The sequence below is a fragment of the Budorcas taxicolor genome, chromosome 21, assembly GCF_023091745.1.
Source record: "Budorcas taxicolor isolate Tak-1 chromosome 21, Takin1.1, whole genome shotgun sequence".
Lineage (NCBI taxonomy): Eukaryota > Metazoa > Chordata > Mammalia > Artiodactyla > Bovidae > Budorcas > Budorcas taxicolor.
Genome location: NC_068930.1, coordinates 26802818 through 26818236, shown reverse-complemented (window position 1 = coordinate 26818236; position 15419 = coordinate 26802818). Strand labels below are relative to the sequence as shown.

At 38.1% G+C, this 15419-nt stretch overlaps 1 protein-coding gene across 1 annotated transcript in view; it reads left to right on the top strand.

The window, feature by feature from the left end:
• BTBD1 (BTB domain containing 1) overlaps nucleotides 1-15219 on the top strand; it is a 47233-nt gene extending 32014 nt beyond the window's left edge. The window contains exons 5-8 of the mRNA XM_052659417.1: nucleotides 2145-2337; nucleotides 9443-9530; nucleotides 12713-12859; nucleotides 13369-15219. Of these exons, the coding sequence (XP_052515377.1) occupies nucleotides 2145-2337; nucleotides 9443-9530; nucleotides 12713-12859; nucleotides 13369-13527 (587 nt within the window). The 3' untranslated portion in view covers nucleotides 13528-15219. The remainder of the gene's footprint in view (nucleotides 1-2144; nucleotides 2338-9442; nucleotides 9531-12712; nucleotides 12860-13368) is intronic.
• Nucleotides 15220-15419: the final 200 nt, after the last annotated feature.

Below are 15419 nucleotides of genomic sequence, written 5' to 3'. Positions count from 1 at the left end.
ATCCATCAAGTTCACAGTATTATTATGGGTGTGGTTCAAAACTATTAACAGTAGTAACATCAAAGGTAACTGATCACAGATCATCATAACAAATACAATGAAAAAGTATGAACTGTTGTAAGAATTACCAAAATGTGACACAGAGGCACAGAGTGAACAAATGCTGTTGGAAAAATGATGGCAGTAGACTTGTTTGGTGCCACAAACCTTTAATTTGTGGAAAAAAATGAAAATGTATCTGCAAAACAAGGGAGATGTGCCAGTACCTTGAATTATTGCATCATCCTATTTTTGTTAGTTCTTAGGAATGCTAGTTACTGTATGTTGATCTCTGCTTTTTATCATCCATTTTAATCACCTTTAACGTTTTAATTCTTTTGTCTTACCTCTTGTTATTCTCAGAAAGTTACATGAGTTTTCACCTCCGTCTCTCTTCTGATCTTACACGGTTCTAGTTCCGTTGTTTTTTTCCCCTCTAAATGCATGTTTTAAGTTTGTAATTGTATTTTTTCTTCTTTACAGTCTCTATTCAGACTATTCTCTATGCAGAGATTCCAAATGAACCATAGTGCTAGGTCTGGCAGGTTGATATATTTTGTGTGTGATATTTTAAAATTTTTTATTAAAAATTAGGGTGTTTTCTGTTAAAATCTGATATATAGCTTCCTAAACCAAATTTCACTGCAGATGGTGATTGTAGCCATGAAATTAAAAGACGCTTACTCCTCGGAAGGAAAGTTATGACCGACCTAGATAGCATATTAAAAAGCAGAGACACTACTTTGCCAACAAAGGTCCATCTAGTCAAGGCTATGATCTTTCCAGTGGTCATGTATGGATGTGAGAGTTGGACTGTGAAGAAAGCTGAGTGCCGAAGAACTGATGCTTTTGAACTGTGGTGTTGGAAAAGACTCTTGAGAGTCCCTTGGACTGCAAGGACATCCAGCCAGTTCATCCTAAAGGAGATCAGTCCTGGGTGTTCATTGGAAGGACTGATGCTGAGGCTGAAACTCCAATACTTTGGCCACCTCATGCGAAGAGTTGACTCATTGGGAAAGACCCTGATGCTGGGAGGGATTGGGGGCAGGAGGAGGGGACGACAGAGGATGAGATGGCTGGATGGCATCAACAACTCAATGGACATGAGTTTGGGTAAACTCCAAGAGTTGGTGATGGACAGGGAGGCCTGGCGTGCTGTGATTCATGGGGTCTCGAAGAGTTAGACGCAACTGAGCTGAACTGAAACCATATTTCTAGTATATTGCAGTCTCTTATCTAAATTGTTTTTCCAGCCTTGGAAGAGATCTCCTGGCATCTTTTATGAGGAATAGCATTTATTCCTGGGTAAATTTAAGCAGTTTTGGAGTTTTCTCAGAAGCAGTGAGTGAGAGAAGTATAGCATGTGATACGTTGCTTTCACAACTCTTCCAAGTCTTAACTCCTGCCCTCTGCTAATTTCAAAATCCCACAGTGAAAGAGCACTGTGCCATCTGTTTCCACCTGTACATATTCCATTGTTCAATTATAGCCTCAGACAGGTGAGGATTGGAAAGGTCAGGATAACTCTTGCCTACCACCGTAAGCATTTCTTCACTTTTCCTTTTCTGGTAAACAGAATCCTCAGAGAGGGTGAATGGATAGCAAAGTCCAGAGATCTTTCTCTGATCTCAAGGTTTCACCTAAGCTTGGATTTATCAGTGATTTGCACACTTATATACTAGGTTAACCTCAGATGAATTTAGTAAAAGTTTTAAATATATGCTAAAATTACATATTATAATGCTGCTAAGTCACTTCAGTCGTGTCTGACTCTGCGACCCCATAGACGGCAGCCCACCAGACTCCCCTGTCCCTGGGATTCTCCAGGCAATGTAATATGTATGTAGTTACAAAATTACATATTGAGCAAGTTCCGGGAGTTGGTGATGGACGTGCTTGGGAAGGGAAGCTTGGTGTGCTGCAGTCCATGGGGTCACAAAGAGCTGGGCACGACTGAGCAACTGAACTGAACATATGCTAAGAATTTTTTTACCTCCTTTTTATTTTACATCTTTCCCATTTGAATTCACCTTATGTGGAATACTACACAGTTAGGAATTGTAGTGAAGTTAGTTTTACTGAGGTTTATGCTTTTATTTCTACAGGTCCTGCTCAGTCTGGAATTCTGTCAGATCGGGAGGTGGTCAATCTCTTTCTTCATTTCACTGTCAATCCTAAACCCCGTGTTGAATACATTGATCGACCGAGATGCTGCCTCAGAGGAAAGGAGTGCTGCATCAATAGGTTCCAGCAAGTAGAGAGCCGGTGGGGCTACAGTGGCACGAGTGACCGGATCAGGTATTAGCCGTATTGGAGTCTCAGGAGTGGGCAGGGCAGTGGTTAGCCTTTGACTCTCTGTTCATATCCTGGGAGATGATTAACCACATTTTATTTTATACTTTGTTTAATACATGTCTAACTTGATATAGCAATAAGGGAGGCTTACTGGTCTCCTTACTGAATTATGAGCGAGGGAACCTTTTAGGAAACAAGTAAGGAAGGATTGAATGGGTCTGTGAGTTTTGTAAGGATTGTCTCTGGTGGGGAGCTGAAGTCTAGACCTTAATTGATCAAACACTGTTTTAAGAGTCTTAGGGCTACAGTTTAATACATTGAACATTAACTCAGTTTAGTGTAAGTTTTTTCTTTGCATAGATGTTACATGGAAAATATCTCAGTATACATTTATAACAATTTTGAATGGGAAAAACATTTTTAATCTTAAAAGATGTATGCATGTAATCCTTTTGGAATTTATATTTGCCCTACCGTGTTTCTTAGGCTAAATGTGAAAATAAGATATGTATCTGTTTTCATATTGAATGTTAATAGCACTTTGGTATAAAACTAGAAACTAACACCAAGTTTGTTTAAAACTAGAACTCCCAAGGGGGAGAGGACGCCTGTAAATATTGGGTTAAAATAGAAATAAAAATGCATTTGTGGCCTATTTAGTAGTAATTCACACAATGAGAATACTATATATGAAAACTTAGGGGATGAGGCCAGAGTATCACAGAGAGAATTAGCAATAATTAACTACCTTTACTAAATAGAGTAGAAATAAATGATTTAAACATTTCACCCATGAAGGTAGAAAATGAATAGCAAAAAACCATATGAAAAGAGAAAAGAAATAGATAAACATAGAAATTAATGAATTAAAAATAGTAGAATTGTTAAATCCATAAGCTGGTTCCTGAAAAAGACCAATAAAGTAAACCTCTAGCAAAGGTAATAAACTACATCTACAAATAATGGAATGTAATCATATACTGAGGACGTTTTTATTTTAATTCTGGGTTTACTCTGTGCTAATAAATTGAACATCTTCATGGAATGGATCATTTTATAGGCAAATATAAATAATCAAAATTGACTGAAGAAGAAAGCCTGACTAGACCAGTTACCATGGAAGAAATTAAAAGTTATCAAAGAACTGTCCCTTCACAAGGTGGTTTTGACAGGTGAGTTTGATCAGACCTTCAGGGAACAAATTGTTTCCTTGAACATTCAAAGAAGAAAATACTTCTTGGTTAGTTATTGAAGGAAGCCTAACCCTTATACAGGAATCTAACAAGCTCACTGATATAGAAAAGACATCCTACCTAAAATAGCTTATTGAATCTAGCAGTACCTCACAAGGATAATACTATAAAAGCAAGTAGATGTAAATCAGAAATAGGTGTACATCAACTATACTCCAGTTTTAAAAAAAGATAAATCAGAGTTGGAAAAATACATCCAGTGGAGATAAATATGCAAGATCCAAGTTCTGCCATTTTAAGTTTGGTTCTGAAGCTGTAAAGTTATAGAAATTGAAGTGTTTATAACAAGAAAGGCACACATATTGCTCAGGAGAAGGGTGGCCGTTTCAGATACAGAGACTTAAGTCCCTCCTGTGGTTTCTTACAAAGAGGACACTGAGCAATACATTGAACATCTTTTAAAGTAACATCCATCCAACAGTGAGTTTTGTAGGGCTATTCCTAAAAAAGTCCATCAATGGAAAAGTAGTGCAAAGAAACCATAAAAGGGAAAGTTTGTTTGGAGTTTGAAAGAATGGCTCAATACTAGGAAACGTGTTACTTTAACTCACCATGGTAGCAGATCAAAGAAAAATAAACAGTGTATTTGGATAGATGTCAAAACTTTTGATAAAATTTCACCTTCAATCCAGGTATAACTATTAATAGGCTGGGTCTAGAGGAATACTTATTTTAACACAATAGACTATCGAACCCTCAAGATAGGGGTGCCTGGTAACGTTGCTGATTTCAGCAATATTGTTTTAACGCTTGATTGATGTAGGCATAAAGGATAAAGAAACATAGTAATTAGCACAGCGTTGTGAATCAAGTATACTTCAATATAAATAACTATTGGAAAGGAGTCTTTTTCATGTTTTTGCAGATAACATCTGTGTTATCTCCATCAGATCTATTTCTCCTTTTATAATTTGTATTCCCCCTTTAGTAACCTGAAGTGAAATTTATAATGTGTTTCTTTTTCTTTTTTTCTTTTAAGAGTAACTTTTTCTTGTATAATTATTTAGTTTTAGCTTTTTCTCTGGTTGCAGCAAGCGGGAGCTATGCGAGCGGGAGCTATTCTCTAGCTGCAGTGCCTGGGCTTAACTGCGGTGGCTTCTCTTGTTGCAGAGCACAGGCTCTGGAGCACTGGCTCAGTAGTTGTGGTGCACGGCCTTAGTTGCTCTGCACATGTAAAATCCTCCCGGATCAGTGATTGAACGCGTGTTCCCTATGGATTCTTTATCACTGGGCCACCAGGGAAGCCTGTGTTTCTTTTTTTTAAGTGGTATAATGGCTTAGTTATAATGAAAGGAAAATAAATGTGACTGATAGTAAAATAAAATGCGTACCTCAGCATGTAGGCACTTGGGCAGCAACAAAAGACAAGAAGCAATCAGACATAGTACCTGTGCACGCCAGCACACTGAGACAGCTGCAGGTGCCGAGAACAGGATGTGGAGTGCTGCTAGTTTTGTCATTGTCTTTAAAGGTTTTCAAGCAAAGCACATTACAGTCCATCCTATTTTTCCATATTTGAGAACTCATCTACTCACTAGAATTTATTTGTGACCCCCAAGTCAACACCAGTAGTGCGTTCTCAGTCATTCCCAGGAAAGATTTGAATCATTCATAGAATTTAAGATTATACTCCACATAAGTCGGGTGTGTGTGTTGTTTAGTCGTGAAGTCATGTCCGACTCTTTTGCGACCCCATGGACTGTGGCCCTCCATGCTCCTTTGTCCATGGGATTTCCCAGACAAGAATACTGGAGTGGGTTGCCATTTCCTTCTCCAGAGGATGTTCTCAACCAGGCATTGAACCCTCATTTCCTGCATTGGCAGGAGCCTCCAGGAAAGCCCAGGGTGTGTATACATATTCCCCCAAGAGCAGTGGTTTAGTATTTGCTGATTCTTTGTTTGTGAAAACTATAAAATAGAACTGCCACAAACAATGAGAATTGACCAAAGTTCTACTTCCTTGAATTGAATTGTAATCACCTCTTGTAAAAGTCCGTGAATATTAAAATTACCGTAAAAATCTTTGGTCTATAAATAAGTTTTAATTAGGTTCAAAGCTCATAGTTAAAAACAGGTGTTTTATCTGCATGAATTCTGACCGGACACTTGAACTAATCGGGGTTCTTTTTTTTGGGAGCCTGTCCCAAGCATTGCAGTAAACCTGGTGGCCCTGGCTGCCTGCTAGTAGTGCTTCATAATCCTCATGAAAACAGAACATACCTCCTTGGGGTGGAAAGCCTTTTGAGAACAAGTATTCAACCCAGACAGCTTCGGGATCAGTAAAAATCTGTTAGAATCAATAAAAAAAAATAGTGGTCAGTTACAAAATGTATTTGCAAAAGCCAGTGATGTTCTCATGTCATTAAAATTCCATTACAGGGATGGATGGTGCTGGTGGTTAGCAGCAGTGTGAATGTGCTTAATACCACTGAACTAGGGACTTTAAAATACTTAAGATTGTACATTTTGTTATATATTTTGCCACAATAAAAATTTTTAGGGAATTGCCTGGCAGTCCAGTGGTTAGAACTTAGCACTTTCACTGCAGAGGCCCAGGTTCAGTCCTCGGTCAGGGAAACTAAGATCCTGCCGGCCACAGAGCACGGCCCTCCCCCCAAAATTTAATGTTTGAATTTTCATTTTTAATAGTAAAAACAGACCCACCTGCAATAGTAGCAAATAACAAAGTAGCAGAATTAAATCCTATAGGAAATGTACAGTGTGGTATATACCACCTGAAGAACTGGAGAACTTTGACTAAAATCAGGCAGTGTCTTTCCAAACTAACTCTGTGTTATGCAGTTCCTTATAGAGGTCACATGTTTTTGGTAGGGAGGGGTGGGTTGGCAAAACTATTCCAAAATTGATCTGCAAAAATAAATATTTCTTTTAAGAGAGTGGTGTTGATATGAAAAATATTGTAAAGCTATAATAAGATAGTGTATATAAAGAGTTCAGAAACCAATCTAATGTAAAATGAACATTCAGAATGTGAGGCAAGAATTAACCACTGGAAAAATATAGTTCAGTCTTTACTGATGCCATCTTCCAGCATTTGCATAAATTAAAATTTTAACATTAAAAAAATGAAACTGAGAAAGTGTTGGAACAGAATATTTATTATAAGGATGAGATAGGCCTTTCTAAACTTGGCATAGATCATAATTAGACTACAAATAAGTCAGAATGTTTATGTCCAAAACCACCATAAAATTGAAAGATAAATGACAAATGAAACTTTCTGAAATGAATATTATTGACAAAGCATGAACTTTCAAATCCATATGGAAAAGACACTCCTCAGCCAAGAAAAAGGGGAAAGAACATGAGTGGGATTTTCATTAAAAGAGAAAATCCAGTAGACCGTATGCATATAAGCAAATGTGCTGACTCATTAATGGTGGTGGTGGTGGTTTAGTCACTAAGTCATGTCCAACTGTTGCGACACCATGGACTGTAGCCTACCAGGTTCCTCTGTCCATGGGATTCTCTAGGAAAGAGTACTAGAGTGGGTAGCCGTTTCCTTCTCCAGGGGATCTTCCTGATCCAGGAATCAAACCCAGGTCTCCTGCATTGCAGACAGATTCTCTACTGACTGAGCTAAGAGGGAAGCCCAAACTCATTAATAATCAAATATAAATAGAATTTGTCGGTCATCAGTTTCTCAACAGTAAAAAGATGATACTTGTAGTTGAGAGTGAGATAGCAGTGATTTTGATTCCTTCTTGGATGTAAAGTTTTATAATCTGCCCAGAAAGCAGTTTGATGAAGTTCATCTAATGCCTTAAGAATATACCTTTTATTTTCCCCAGAAAATCTCCTTACAGGAATTTATTCTAGGAAATAGTCAAGGCACTGTGAAATGATTTAGCTATAAGATTGTTCATCATGGCATTGTTATATAACAACAAAAATTGCAAACAACCTTGATTATCTAACATATAGGAATTAGTTAAATGAATCGGTAATAATCTTTGACCTTTTTATACGAAGTTATAAAAATATATACTGACATGGTTTTTAAAATAGCACATGTATATTCACAGAAAAAAGTCTATTTTTCTGTTCTTTAAAAATAGGAGTAAAAGTCTGAAAGGGAAATGCACCAAATTAAAAATGAAGTTATCTCTAGATAGTATATTTAGAGTTGCTTTAAATTTTTCCTCTTATTTGTTTAGCTACATTTTCTAACTCTTTAAATAGTATATTGCTTTTTTATAATAAAAGCTATATTATAAATTTTTAAAATTTTAAGGAGAGTCTCATACTGGGAGTTTTGTTAAGAGTGTGACCTTTTGATTCATGCAGCCCTGGGGTTGTGTCCCAGCTCAGGTATGCAGTTTTGATCCAGGTAGGCTGATTTCTCTAAACCTCAGTTTCTTCAACTATAAAAACTGACAGTGATAAAAATAATACTGTTACTTAGTTTATAGAACTATTATGACTAAAGGAAATAATTCATATAAAGAACTGGGCTCAGTGCCTAACACAGGAAGTGCTTATAAAGTGGTAATGCTGTGGTAGTAGTAATAGTAAAATTAAACTTGTGACTTCAGTTCTTGAAACATGAAATGTTGAGGATAACTCCTTTATGTTATAGATTCTTTCTTATTATACAATCATTTGTGCCATTTGTGCTTGATGCTAGTTTTCATACGTTTATAAATGGAGTAAGGTGGGTCTGTTTCTTAACTATAGTGACCAGACTGGACCTGCTCGTTGTTCTAGTGTGGAATCCCATTCTGATCTGCCGGTGTAACTCAGGTCCTGTGCCCAAGTCCTCCACCACCTATGCTGTTATAGCAGCCTGCTTCCTTCACAATTCTTAGCACAATTTATAATTAATGACTTAACTCTTGTTTACTTATCTATAATCAGTATCCTCCACATAAGTGCAGTAGGGCTAGAAACTGTCTCGTTGACCATTATTTCTGCAGGGCCAGGCACAGTGCCTCCGTCTAATATGCCCTCAGTAGACCAACCTAGATAGCATATTCAAAAGCAGAGATATTACTTTGCCAACAAAGGTCCATCTAGTCAAGGCTATGGTTTTTCCAGTGGTCATGTATGGATGTGAGAGTTGGACTGTGAAGAAAGCTGAGCGCCAAAGAATTGATGCTTTTGAACTGTGGTTTTGGAGAAGACTCTTGAGAGTCCCTTGGACTGCAAGGACATCCAACCAGTCCATTCTAAAGATCAGCCCTGGGTGTCCTTTGGAAGGACTGATGCTAAAGCTGAAACTCCAATACTTTGGCCATCTGATGCGAAGAGTTGACTCATTGGAAAAGTCTCTGATGCTGGGAGGGTTTGGGGACAGGAGGAGAAGGGGACGACAGAGGATGAGATGGCTGGATGGCATCACAGACTGGATGGACGTGAGTTTGAGTGAACTCTGGGAGTTGGTGATGGACAAGGAGGCCTGGCGTGCTTCAGTTCATGGGGTCGCAAAGAGTCGGACACAACTGAGCAACTGAACTGAACTGAAGTAGTCACCTAGCTGAGGAATTGTCAGAGTTTGGGCTGCTGCTGGTTAACACATCTGTGTTCATGAAGGAAATGTGCAGGCAGATGTGTACTAAAATTATCACAACAGAAATGGGCATGTAGGCTGAAATGCTTGACTTAAAGGTGTACAGTGCAGGCAACAGATTCTAGTTAAGTTCCCATTAAGTTCCTCTAGCTAGAGGTTTTTGGTAAGCAGAAGACATTTCTAAGGATGTTTAATTTTTAATAGTTTTCTTTATTATGAGCAAAGTTAGATGTGCTGAGTAATACTTTAAAAATGTATAAGCATTTAGAACATGAATGCTTATTGAATTTTGTATATTATTTGATATTTGTTCTCATTTCCTCAGGTTCACAGTTAACAGAAGAATCTCTATAGTTGGATTTGGTTTATATGGCTCTATTCATGGCCCCACGGATTATCAAGTGAATATACAGGTACACTTTTTTCACCCACTCTATACCATCTGAAGTATATAACAAGTGTAATTTTGCAGTAAGGTATTGTTTTGATGAAATCCAAGTTTCAGTATAATTATCAAAGGCATCAGAAAGCCTACTAGTAGCATTTTAAACCTAGAGGATTCCTTTTTACAATTGATCTAAAGTTTGTGGTTTCAGAAAATTGGGGTCCTGGGGCTCCTAACAGAACCATTCACTATAAGGAGCTCTCCTTTGTCCAGGAACCCCTTCTGTTAGCCCTTCCTATCTGCACTGGCTGTCTGCAAACACCCACCTGCTTTCTTCATGATGCTTGAACTCTAGAGCTTGAAACGGCCTGTAACTCCTGGTGACATCCCTGGTCTCTGATGGTCTGACTGTGCCCTGCCCCATTCTTAGGTCTGCTCCACCTCAGTTTTTTTCAGATAAGGCATGGTCACTTACCCTTGAGGAAAGTGAAGCGCCTCTCTCCTTCCCTCCCAGTCCACCAGTGTTCTCCACACTTTCCATTGCATGCCCTAGTTAGTAAAATTATTTTTGAAACACATCCACATTGTACTTTTATCTACTATATACATACACCTATGCAGTACTATACTAATTTTATACATAAATAAAAACACAAAACAAAGGAAAAAAAGAAGTAAACAATATTTCAGACTTCCATCAACAGAAAAAACTGCCCTCTCCAAAATGTTATTAACATTCTGTTTTTAATAGTGAAAACATGAGTGAACTTTGTGATCAAAATACATCATTAGTCTTCAGGACCACACAATAATTCAAAGACCTTGTCTGATGACATCCAGAAAAGATACTTCACTTCTTCACAAAGACTCACAAAGTAGCTCAGTCATGTCCAGCTCTTTGTGAACCTATGGACTATACAGTCCATGGAATTCTCCAGGCCAGAATACTGGAATGGGTAGCCTTTCTCTTCTCCAGGGGATCTTCCCAACCCAGGGATCAAACCCAGGTCTCCCACATTGCAGATGGATTCTTTACCAGCTGGGCCACAAGGGAAGCCTAAGAATACTGGAATGGGTAGCCTATCCCTTCTCCAGTGGATCTTCCCCACCCAGGAATCAATCCAGGATCTCCTGCATTGCAGGTGGATTCTTTACCAACTAAGCTATCAGGGAAGCCCCCTCAAAAAGACACCTCATTCCAAATGGAAGAATTGTTTTATTGGCTGGGCTAATGAAATCATGCTCATTTTTAAATCCTGTCCACTAAAATCTAGTGAAATTCAGCTATAAATTTATATCATTCATATCAATTCATTGCTCTTATAAATCAGAAAGTTACAGTTTTAATATTTTTAACAAATAGGTTCAAAAGCCACTGAAATTTGTTTATCTGAGAGATTTTAAAGGTTAGAAAATAAAAAATCACAGAAGACCTCTGAGGGGTATAAATATTTTCATGGTCACTCCCGGTTTTACTCTATATATTGTTGAGACCCTATCTAATAGGATCCGTAAACCCACTTAGGCAGGCTGTGTAATCTGCAGGCCTGGGAGAGTGAGGGTCCCACGATCATTCTCTGTGGCTGAAGAGCCCTCTCTTCCTTCAGTGCCCATCACTTGTTACATGAGACTCCAGAGCCCTTGTTTACAAACTGAAGGAGGGCATCAGGGTTATAGGTGTACTTAGCTGATAAAATAGAAAATGAATAGAAATAGGACTTTTCTTTATGTTCTTCCACTGAGTGACTGGTCTTATGCACCCTCTAGATACATTACCAGATAGATCTCCCTGGGTTTGAATTTCAACTCTGCTATCTCCACGGTGTGACTGTGGGCAGATTATGTGACCCCTGTAAGCCTCAGTTTCCTTGTTTACTTTGATAGGCATAGTACTTCCATTATAATGTTCTGAGGACCAGTTGAGCCGATGCCTGTAAAGTGTTTGAGACAGAGTCTGTTGCTATCATTGTTGCTCTAGTTTTACAATTTGATTCTCACAGTAGCCTTAGGAAGAAGGCAAACAAATTTTCTCCCAAATTAAAAGATAAAACTGAGGTTCAGAGAAGTGAAGTGGCTTGCTCTAGGTTACATTGCCACAACCAAATCTTGTGTCTCCACTACTTTATTCCCGGGTGCCAGCATGTCTTTTGTTTCTTTTAAATTTTTTACTGAGCTGTGATATAGTGTGGTCCCTTCGTATCCTCGAGGGGTTGGTTCCAGGACCCCACGTGGTTATAAGAATCCATAGATACTCAAGCCCCTTATATAAAATGGTGTCATACAGTCAGCCCTCCTCGTCCACAGGGGCCAATTGTATATACAGAAAAGTACACATAGTTATAAGTGTATGACTTCCTTTTCATATACTGTGGACTCGGTTGTGTAACCAGCAGCCTGATGAAGGATTAGTGCATTACAGCACCCCAGACATCCAGCGTGATCTTTTCTGGTCTCTTTCCCCCCAAGGTGGCCATTGTCCCGATCTTCCACTGCTTGTACTGGTTCAGCCTGTGTTCCTATTACTCTTTTTATCTGAAGTATGCAAAAAGATGGCTTTGTGAGCCTTGGCTTCCACACATACTGCCTTTGCATGAAGACTTTTCTCTTGTAACCTGGACCTCTGACTTGAGCTTTTAAAACTCTTCTGTGTAGCCTCACCACTTCCTGACAAAATCAGTGTTTCCTGTCCTCCTCCACTTCATCTCAAGCACAACTCTCCTACTGCAGGTGCTGTTCTGAATCGTCCCTGTTTACTTGTCTTCTCATGACTAGAAGCTCCTTGAGGGTGTCTCAGTGCCTGGCACAGATTATGGGACAGACAGAATTATCATATTTTAAATATCCACATAGGACGTTACAGGAATTTCCCAGCAACAAGACAGAGACTAGCAAGGAGTAAAGGCTCATTCCCCTCAAGTTTCTAAAATCCACACATTTCTTTAACACCAGTTCCCAAGCCATGTGTCCTTTTTAGAAGCTCTTCTACAGCCAAGGCCCAGTTATCTGACATCCTCCCATCCTCACTGTGGTGAATGCATTTTCTGACCACGTGTTTCAAGCCATGTTTGGTGGTTAGAGATGGCAGAGAAAAATGACAACAGAAAGAAGTAGAAGCCTGCTGTGCTGTTCCTAAGGGCTTCATATTATTTTCTAGGAAACTTTTTTTCAGTTGATATAACTTAAATTTAACTTTTCTTTTAAAAATTACAGATCATTGAATATGAAAAAAAACAAACACTGGGACAAAACGATACTGGATTCAGTTGTGATGGAACTGCTAACACATTCAGGGTCATGTTCAAAGACCCCATAGAGATCCTGCCCAACTTGTGCTACATGGCATGCGCAACACTCAAAGTAAGAGTCTTCCCGAATGTTCTACCTGGTGAGCTGCGGGGCCTGGGGTTTCATCCTTCATGCTGCAGAGCACGTGTTTCAATAGCAGCTGAGAATCATTCAAAATACATCCTTGGCGGAAGGAGGGAAGGCAGGAAGCTGGGAGCTAAATTGTACCACGGCTTTGAGAAAAGCAGTGCCTCTCAGCACAGCTCTGCTTGGGAAGAAATGGTTAGTTCTCCACAAGAATCTAGTAGCCCCTTTGAGCAGGAGATTGCAAGTTTAATAGAAGATAAAACAATTTTTCTTAAAACCATTTCACTGTTCTCTAATACCCGAGCTTTGCGTTCAGTATTTTTAGTCATTAATTAGCTTGTAGCAGAAACAACATTTTTCAGTAAATGACTTGGCATGCATTTTTATCCAAGAGCTATAAAGAAATAAAGTAGATCGTTAATCTAATTGAAATGCCACGTCCAGTTGAGTGCTTATTAAATAAAATTACTAATGAACCGTTTGCTCTCATTTAGGGTCCAGATTCCCACTATGGCACAAAAGGACTGAAGAAAGTGGTGCATGAAACACCTACTGCTAGCAAGACTGTCTTTTTCTTTTTTAGTTCTCCTGGCAATAATAATGGCACTTCAATAGAAGATGGGCAAATACCAGAAATAATATTTTATACCTAATTCAGCTTTATAACATCCAGCTGAACAATAACTAATTCAGTGTTACAATACATCCTGGCTAAACAGTACCATGCAGTCTAGTCTCAACAGCATAAAGAACTGGTCACAAAAAAGAGATTGAGTGTTATGAATATTTATAACTGTAAGATAAGAGACATTTTGGTTTCTTAGGTAAATAAATGTGACTTAAATCTCTGCATGATTTAACGGGTGATTTCCATTTTCTTATAACCTTAAGGGAAAAAAGAATGGGTTTAATTGTTTTAAAAAAAACAGCTATTTCAGCTTTATCTTGTATAATTTCTTAGATCAGCTGACTCATGATATTTCAGCAGTTTTATAATTGAAAGATTCTTGTTTTATGTAGCTTGTTTGTGTGTTTTGTTTGTTTTTGTTTGAACTATTTTGAAGGTTACATAAGATGAGGTAGGTCAGTATTTCCACAGAATTCCTACTAAAGTTAATTTTCAGAAAATGAAGAAAGCTGACTTCATCCTTGGAGTTTTGAAATATCTGGTTGTTAGTATTTGGCATAGTGCTAGAAATAGGCTTAACAAATGCCTCAAAATTTTGAGTGCATTTATAGAAAAAATATTTCATAATAGTCTAGTAATATATTACATAGTACAGTTTTAATCAATAAAATTGAATTTGTACAAATTCACAGTAATCTGTTATGAACAGAGGATCTAAAGATGTACTTTAAGGCTGGATTCTTTATCACTTAATCTTTATCACTTAAAGTATATAGTATATATAAACTGTACCCATCTCTCTGAATGAGGCATGCTGTTGAGAATTCCCAAAATTGAAATGATGATGGTGATGGTGGTGGTGCCTGGCTAAACAGACATCATCAATTCGACATTTGGTGATAATCTTACAAAAGGAGGAATGGAATGAAATACTAACATCTCTAACGACTGCTTTGATATCCAGCAGAATCACACCTGCTGGAAAATATACTTTCTGAACACCTACATAGTTCTATCCAAGAAATAAGATTTAATATTTACGACCTCACTGTCACAGGTGCAGCTGCCTTAGGAGGGAATGGGAAGTATATTGGCAGGAATGTATTTATACACTTTTATAAAGCAAAATTTTTATATAAATAACTTTCTTTTTCTTTCCCTTGAAAATGATTATCTCATTAAAAATGTATGTATAATTAAGCTCTATCAAATAGTTGTAGAAGATGTGCAGAAATCATAATTCTTTTTAGTATCAACTTAAAAAGAATTTTTTCTAAATGGTAATTAGGATAAAATTTCCATCCAAAGTAGTATTTCACTTGATATTTTCATGAAGATAGGGAGGTGTGTTGGCAGCAGAGGTCTCTTAAAATGGCTTGAGGAAAAGGGAAATTTTTCCCTCTCTGGTAATATGATCTTAAGACTGTAAACCTCAGTTAACTGGAATAACTCTGCAATGTGTGGTCTGGTAAACTGAAGATTAACCAGCAAAAACTCTTCAGTTTTGCTGGAAAATACAACTGCAGAAAATACTTCTGCCTTAAAAAGTACAGTATGCCAGAGGTAAGTTAATGTTGTTTGACGCTTGAGGTATTTCAGTTGCCTCCAGTGTGTTACGCTGAATGATTGTAACTGAAAGTAGTCATAGAAGGGACAAGAAATGGAACAGTTTACTGATATGGGACATCCCCTGGAATTATAAATAAATATCAGTTATCCTTTCATTTTTTGTTACTTGTCTTTTTTTCTAAAAGTGTTTGCTGGTCAGTTGTGTCTGACTCTTTGTGACCCCATGGACTGTGGCCCACCAGGCTGCTCTGTCCAAGAGATTCTCCAGGCAAGAATACTGGAATGGGTTGCCAGAGGCACTGTTTTTGAATCAAAGTTCTAGTTAATTGAGGTTTAGCATTATTTTTG